The sequence below is a fragment of the Notolepis coatsorum genome (assembly GCF_963971535.1).
Source record: "Notolepis coatsorum genome assembly, chromosome: 5".
Taxonomy (NCBI): domain Eukaryota; kingdom Metazoa; phylum Chordata; class Actinopteri; order Aulopiformes; family Paralepididae; genus Notolepis; species Notolepis coatsorum.
The window spans coordinates 160,414,756-160,423,437 of NC_140169.1; the positions used below are offsets into that span (position 1 = coordinate 160,414,756).

General features: G+C 41.0%; 1 protein-coding gene across 2 annotated transcripts in view; it reads right to left on the reverse strand.

The window, feature by feature from the left end:
* Window positions 1–8,463, reverse strand: part of LOC311227905 (Golgi reassembly-stacking protein 2-like) — a 61,913-nt gene extending 53,450 nt beyond the window's left edge. Inside the window, exons 1-3 of one of the 2 annotated variants that reach the window (XM_084313762.1) lie at window positions 8,368–8,455; window positions 7,051–7,131; window positions 1,476–1,682 (exon numbers count right to left, since the gene is read on the reverse strand). In XM_084313762.1, the coding sequence (XP_084169888.1) occupies window positions 1,476–1,682; window positions 7,051–7,131; window positions 8,368–8,430 (351 nt within the window). In that variant the 5' untranslated portion in view covers window positions 8,431–8,455. Of the gene's footprint in view, window positions 1–1,475; window positions 1,683–7,050; window positions 7,132–8,367 lie in introns of both variants that reach the window. The other variant, XM_084313763.1, reaches the window with a different exon arrangement.
* Between the last annotated feature and the right edge of the window lie 219 nt (window positions 8,464–8,682).

Sequence of the window (8,682 nt, forward strand, 5' to 3'; positions counted from 1 at the left end):
CTCGTAAGGGTTTCCCCCCGATAAGATAAACCCAATGGAAAAACATGCACAACAGATCGCTAACGCTGTGGCGTCCTTGACGAAGACGGACAGGAGCACTTGGATTGGTCCCCGGGGCGCGGCTCACGTTGACGCCCTATCTGCTCCCGGCTGCCCATGGGGGGAAGGACAACGGGATGGGAAAAGTGCAGAGACATTTCATCGGCGACTCAGTGCATGTGTGTGTGTGTTCCTGTGGGTCGCCCATCTCGCGTGTGTGTGTTGAAACTGCATGACAAATAAAGACTTCTAGTCTAACAATTATTATTATTATGACCAAGTATGGTTGTCAATATTCCAATGTACAGTTTTGCTTGTACAGTTGTACAGTGTCCCCCCCCCCCCCCCACCTACGCAACCTCCTCCAATGTACAGTTTCTACATCAAATGTATATACTCTCTTTTCTGGACTCTTTTTGTATCACAAACAGTACTGTATTTGCAAATCTGGTATGTCATAAATGTATAGATGTAGCAGTACTGTCTATCTGTATGTCGTGTATCTGTCATATATGAATATGATGAATTGAAAATGGGGGACCCTGATGTAAACAAGACGAAAGTCTTCTCTGGTCTGCATCCCCTTAACAATTGTATGTATTGAGCCGTACTGTATTGTACCCATTCTGCAATCTGTTAAATAAAGTTTTCTTTTTTATCTACTTTTTCTCCCGTTTTATATTTTTTTCTCCCATCCCAATTTCGTATTGTCCAATTCTCCCCTCCCCTGTCTCGAACTCTGTTAGGCCATGCCTCCCACAAGCCGGCTGCAATGTGAACCAAGCCTTGCATCACGTGTCCCCTCCGGTACACGAGGAGGCAGCTGTCGCATCTTTTCACCTGCACAGCGCGATCTCTCAGCTGCGAGGGTCTGCGTGGGAGGGACACGCCGCCCCCGTTGCTTCCTGATTCTACTGCGCAGGCGCACCAACCGACCTGTAGGAGTCGCTGTCCACAACGTCCGATCCCCACCTACCAGCTTCCCACCCCTAACACTGCCAATTGCGTTAGTATGAACGACCAGCCAAGCTGGTAGCAATGCTGAGACCTGGGCTCGAACCCAGCATCTCCTGCGTTCGTGGCGAGCGCCTTGCCCACTGCGCCACTTAGCCGCCCTGTTAATAAAGTTTTCAATCAATCAATCAATCATGTGTAGCTAGGAGGGATACCGCCGCACTACCAAAATGGTTAACCCCTTTCACCGCGACAATACACAGAACAAGGTTAACCCTTTCACTGCCACACGACAGCCACCGTCGGTTGTATAATAGTAAAGGGTTAACCTTCTGTCGCGTGGCAGTGAAAGGGTTAACAATTGTGTGTATTGTACTGTGTACTGTACCCATTCTGCAATCTGTTAATAAAACATTTTTCAATCAATCTATCAATTTTCAATCAATCAATCAATCGATCAGACAGCCCTGTTGTCCACTCACCAGGATGTGCCAGACGTTCTCGTTGGCTCCCTGGAAGCTGCAGAAGCGGATGCTGACCCCCAGGAGCCCCGGTCCTCCTCCCCACATGTTGCTGGGCGTCACGCTGGTGTCCCGCAGCTCCAGCGTCTTGCTGCTGTAGACCAGCATCCGCACGGGCTTCTCCACGTTCACCTTCAGCAGGTCCTTCAGAGTGTCGTTGTCTTTGTTCTATAGCAGACGCGGGTGGCAATTGTTACAATTGGGTAGGGCTGACCTCTATTAGTCGATTAGTCCAGTGGTTCCCAAAGTCGGGGTCGCGACCCAAAGGTGGGCCGCGAGCAGCCACGGGAGGGCCGCGAGATGATTTCCAAATCACCAAATCACTGAAATTAGAAGCAGGCCAAGACAGTGTTTCTAGTTGTATTCTAAAATTCTATTCTATTGTATTCTAAAATGTGACTATATGGTTTTATATTAACTTAATAAATAAACAAAAACTAAAAATCTAATTATTTCAACGAACATTTCAAACTAAATAACAGATTATGCACATAAAACGCTGAAAACAACCGAAGCAACAATAGTATTTTAATGAGGCTATTATTATTATCATTATTATTTTGCAACAAGTTAGCCCTTTCATAAATAGCACATATAAATGAATAACTGGCTTGAACTAACTTAATAGGATTGAAGTGATATTTGGCTTAAAAAATCGGTCGCCTGGCAAAAAAATAAATAAAAAAAGCCTGACGATGTGCATTGGGCCGCGGCTCTCTGACGCCTTATTTTCTGGGTCCCGGCCTGAAAAGTTTGGGAACCCCTGGATTAGTCGACTAATCGGTCGAAAGGAGCCGTAGTCGACTGCCAACCTCTTAGTCGAATACAAAAAAAAATAAGAAATGATTATAATATATATATATATTTTTGTATCATTCTTTCCAAAAGAAAAGAGGCCTAGAAGCATCATGGCTAACACTAATGGCACGCATACCAGAGGCTAACTGCCTACGAAAACAGGCACAGAGGCACTGAAAGAGGATTTCACCCATCTAATGAACACACTAGACTAGACAAATATCAAGATGTATCCATCAGTGGACCAATTGCATGCTTTCGCAGAGGACAAGAAGCCTTCAGTCGACTCCTTCAGACATTAAGCACCCCCACAGCCCAAATGGAATGATACCAAAAAAAAAATTATATTAAAATTATTTTTAATTTTTTTAGTTAGTCGACTAACGGCAAATTTTGGCCAATCATAGTCGACCATCCAAATCCTTAGTTGGGCACAGCCCTACAATTGGGGATGTCCGATATTATCGGCCGATATTGGCATTCAAATGTAATATCGGAAATTACCGGTTTTCAAATTTTTATTTATATATATATATTTTTTAACATTTATTTAAACTTTATTTACCCAGGCGAGCAAGTAAGAACAAATTCTTATTTTATTTATTGTCAAAAGTATGCATAATGTTGTGTTAATTCCACGACAAGAGATATGTAATGTTAATTACCTGAAATTATTCAGAAACCCCACATATATATCGGTATCGGTTGATATCGGTATCGGAAATTAAGAGTTGGACAATATCGGTATATCGGTAAAAAGAAAAGCCAATATCGAACATCCCTAGTTACAATGAGTGTGATCACAGGCACAGGACACACACGCGCATTGTTTAGATTAGATTACATTCAAATGTATTGTCATCATGCAGCACAAGTACAGTACAACGAAAAGAAGTTTGGCATCCAACCAGAGTCCAAGTGTAACAGTAAAGTGCAACAGCAATATACAATGTACAGGTGATTAAACTGGGTATAAAATATATAAATTAGTAAGTGTTAATCAGATGTATGTACAGAGTTGTAGTATTCATATGTACAGTGATACAGGTATGAAGACACTATGGTAGTAAGTCACACTGACCAGCAGCATAAGAGTAAGTAAGGGATAGTATAGATATAGTCTACAGATATGTAAAAAGGATTATATGCAGGTATGTATGGTATACAGCATTATTGTACATACTATCATGCAGTTATATGGGTTATATGCAGGTGTATAAGTAGGTATATAGAAGGACCATATGCAGGTGTATTATTCAGACATATATATATATATGCAGTAAATATAAATATATAAAATGTATAATGGTATATATTAGAGCTGGGCTGTTAACGGCGTTAACGTGCTGCGTTAACGCTATACTAGTATCGCGCGATAATATAATTAACGCATTAATCTAAAAAAAGAAAAAAAAAAAAAAAAAGTTCCATTCACACCTGGGAGCTGCCCAGTACAACCACAGTTGACACCATTGGCCACTGAGCAACTCCACTGGAGCAGTTGATTCAAGCCATGTCACATAGTTCAAGTTTGAAATGATTCTTTCTGTTTTGCTCCTGAGAGTGCTAGATACTGTACTGGTAATATTATTTATTTGTGTTAACTTCTGAATAAAACAACTTATTAAACACAAGTACATCTTATTGAACATTATTTTGATATTTCATTACCAATTATCATAGCAAAACAGCTTTTTCAAACAGTCTGTAATGCATTTTGGAAACGGGAGATGGGCTCATGGTGTAATGGGCCACCTGGCCTGAGAAACATAAGGAGGAAAGAAAAAGTAAGGACTTACTTCTGGTCATTATTTGGGTAGAACACACATATTTTGAATGCCTTCGGCAGGTTTTTTTTTTTTTTTTTGGGCCATTTTAATCTAGATTAATCTAGATTAAATCCAGGATTGCAGATAAATTAATCTAGATTAAAAAAATTAATCTATGCCCACCTCTAGTATATATACACTATACAGCACTATTGTACATGCTGTATGAGGTAGGTAGTTGTGATTATTAGAGTGTAGGGAAGTTGTAGACAGTGAAAGCAGTGGGTAGGTACAATATTTAGTTCCAAGACACACATTTTGATTGGACGTGTCATTCTTTGCATGCCTATCACCACAATACAAGGTCCTTAGAAAGATAAGGTCTAGAGACGTTGACAATGTGCCCTTGACAACAATGAGGAAGTTCTGTACCTAAAGAACAGGGTTTGTTCATGGAACCCTGATCCCAAGGTTTATCTCCATATCAAGTCAGTGACCAAACCCTTGTAATATAGAAGCTCTGACACTATATAGTCCTGACCAGGGGTGTAAAGTACTTGAGTAATTGTACTTCGTTACAATACTTAAGTACTGTTTTGGGGGATTTGTACTTTACTCTAGTATTATTAGAGTATTGTATACTTGTACTTTTACTCAATTACATTTCAGAGAAAAAATACTATTTTTACTCCTTACATTTAAAATGCAGACCTGCAAAGTACAAATCTCACAGGTTCAACTATTTTAATTAGTATATTTGTTTCTCTGGCCGAACTAACGTTAACGTTATTAATCCTGCGGCCACACTTTATTTGAAAACAGCCAATCAAATACCCATCAATGGAAATATAACCCGCCCATACCCATGCTGATTGGTCCTTGTGCAAGACTAGAAAGCGGGGATCTTTGATTAAACACCTGCTATCAGAAGAATAGACAGTCAGTAAAAAAGCTTTTACTTTTTAGTTAAGTACATTAAAAAGTAGAAACTTTTTTACTTTTACTCAAGTGTGTTTTTAGCCAGATACTCTGACTTTTACTTGAGTAAGATTTTGAGATGGTACCCATACTTTCACTTAAGTATAATTTCTTGGTACTTTTTACACCCCTGGTCCTGACACATTTTACATACATATCTGTAGATACTTAGTACATTGTGCTGTATGATTACAATACATTTTAACACATCCAGCGCCAAAAACGCTGTCCAGCGTTACTGGCCGCCATGCGTTGTCTGCCAGGATCGCTGTACAGCGTTTTTGAGCTCAATATTTGATTTTTTCGTGATGGCATTCATAATTCATATACCCACCCCCGGTCCTGCAGCTGGACCTTAGATGTGACTGCAACGATGGCTCAATACCGCCACCTGGTGGATGGTCGGGCGAGTTACACTCGCAAACAGGATGTGCCATCAGTGCATCTATGAAAATCATCCGGCAGTCACATCTCGTTACGGGACTCCCGACAGACACTATGTACATAATGGATCGCTTTCTCAACTTAATAATCGATTTCGGCGTTTATTGCGCCATACAAACCGGAAATGGACCTAGGCGATCGGCGTCGTATAATTGAGATCTTTCACCGCCAGTCTCATTGGCTCATTGGTAAGAGGAATATAACGTTATTTTCAACCCGATTGTGCATTTCCTTGTTTGCAAACCATCTGATCAATATATCCACCCAACCTACATAAAGCAGTTACTGATGATCGGGGAATTATAAACAACCCCCCCCCCCCCCCTCCCCTCCCCATCATATGTATATACTCTGTCAGGATCTATGGGTAACAGTACTGTATATTTGAATACCGTTTATGTCACAAATGTATCAGTACTAAATACCTGTATGTCCCTATGCCATAAATGTCATGTATGTTGTGTATGTCATAAATGTCAATATGAATTGAAAATGGGGGACCCTGATGTAAACAAGACAAAAGTCTTTCTCTGGTCTGCATCCCCTTAACAATTTTGTGTATTGAGCCGTACTGTATTGTACCCATTCTGCAATCTGTTAAATAAAGTGTTCATTCATTCCCCCCTTTCCTCCGCGCATGAGGCATAATGTATACCGATCATATACATTCAAGTTTTTTGGTGTAGTGTAGCGTGTATGGGGGGGAAACGGCAATCGATAATCTATATAATGCGTTTGGGCCTATAACTAGCGTTTTTGGAATTACAGCAGAAAAGATTAAAAACATACTTATATTCTAGAAGGTATTATTAACACAACAATGTATGAATGAAAAAGTATAACGTTCCCACATCCTGAACGATAGATGTTGAATGGGCCATAGTAATGTCAATATAGCAATAAAATTAAAAAGTTATAGCCCTGCAAAGAAGGTAAACATCTCCATAGGCTTACAGCGCTGGCAGAGAGGGGCATAAAATGGGCATAACCCCCGGCGGGCAATGTGTTAATCTAATATACAGTAGGAGCTGGTGCGTCTGCCTTACATTGCAGGGAACTTGTTGGCGAATGACCGAAATAAAGCTTTGGTCTCTGTTTAACCTCATGTTTGAAAGGATAGTGTAAAAGATTATGTTGCATAAAGGTTTAACAGACTTAAGTATGCCATTATAATTCAGGATATTAAAGTATTATACTATTATTTGTCACATTTATATTTGTTGTGTAAATGATTTAATTTGAATTAAAATGTCTTGGACATACAAGTATCCAGGACACTTATCCCATTAACTATTGTTTTGTTGTGACATGAATAAGATAAGTTTCCATACTATTCATAATACACTTATTTATCCATGTGGATATTAAGTGATAGGAATACAAAGATGTATATTTAACGTCTTATCCGAAATGAGACATTACTACCCATGATAGGAGCCATCATCTGGAATACTACGCGCACTAATTGTCAAGCTGATATTACTTTTGGTTCTTGAAGATTTTATCAGAGCCACTGGAAGTTTAATTTCGGATCATTTTGAACTCACCAATCTGGTGTCACAGATGGAAATGATGAAATCGAAGAACGGCTCCAGACCGGCACGATGACCGGGAGAGTTCTCCTGCACCTGCAGGTGAGACCACCACACAGTCAATAGCAGTGATTGATTGATTGATTGATTGATTGAAAATGTTATTAACAGATTGTAGAATGGGTACAATACAGTACGGCTCAATACACACTTTCGTCTTGTTTACATCAGGGTCCCCCATTTTCAATTCATAATAACATATGACATACATGACATACAGGTAGACAGTACTGTTGCAACTTGTGACTCATCTCTTCACATTGTATTACTTTGACCAGACCGGTTGTTCTGGTATCATCACCACAAGCCTGTGTCACAGGCACATGGCAGCGGTGGCCTAATGGTTAGAGAAGTGGGTTTGTGACCGGAAGGTCGCCGGTTCGATACCCGGGACTGGCAGGAAAAATCTGCTGCTGAAGTGCCCTTGAGCAAGGCACTTAACCCCCAACTGCTCCAGTGGAGTTGCTCAGTGGCCAACGGTGTCAGACTGTGGTTGTACTGGGCAGCTCCCAGGTGTGAATGGAACTGTGTGAATGTGAAGCAGGGTGTAGCTGAAAAAGAGCATCTGTGCTCAGCGAACCTACCCTGGGTAAATAAAGGTTAAACAAACAAACAGTTCAATCGACAAAAATAGTCTGAAAAAGAGAGTATATACATTTGAGGGGGAAGACGGAGCGGTGGGCTTCAAAATAAAAGTTTTGGGAAATAAATTTCTCAAAGAAATTCTCTAACCGGTCGCAATAATATCGCTTATCGCGATATTTTCGGGGGCAATTAATCGCCCAGCAAAATGTGTTATCGAGGCAGGCCTAGATAAGATAATGCAATGCACAAACAGTACTGTATTTGTAGATCTGGTATGTCATAAATGTATAGATGTAGCAGTACTGTATGTCATATGTATGTCATAATTATGTCCTGATGAATTGAAAATGGGGGACCCTGATGTAAACAAGACGAAAGTCTTTCTCTGGTCTGCATCCCCTTAACAATTGTGTGTATTGAGCCGTACTGTATTGTACCCATTCTGCAATCTGTTAAATAAAGTTTCAATCAATCAATCAATGTTTGCTGTGACTCGATTTAAAGAGAGCCCCAGCAGTTTGCTAGCAAACTAGCCAGCTTGCTAACAGTAAAGCTAACACATTTACAGCACCTTCCCCCCCCCCTATGCAGACACACTACAGACCATAATATCAACAGCAGCACATGCACGACTCTGTGACATGATGCTGCAGCGATACATCATGACGTGATGAACATGTTTCATACTCGCAGGACGTGGTATCCCTCGGATCCGCCACCGGGCATCTCGACACTCTGAGCTCCCCCCATGTTGTCGTCTCCCTCCAGTCCTGGGTGTGTCAGGTCGGTGTGGAGCTTGGAGCTCCGCAGCTCAATGCGGAAGAGACCCTTCGGCGCTAAACCAATCAGAGAGGGTCTCCGCTGTACGCGGCTAGCCAATTAGAGAGCGTCTTCGCAAACATAGGCTACGAAAAAAAACACTCAGCTCAGCACGACCACCGTAACACTTCCGGGATTCTGAAATCAGGGAGGAGATTGCGGGGGGGTCAAATGAATGAATGT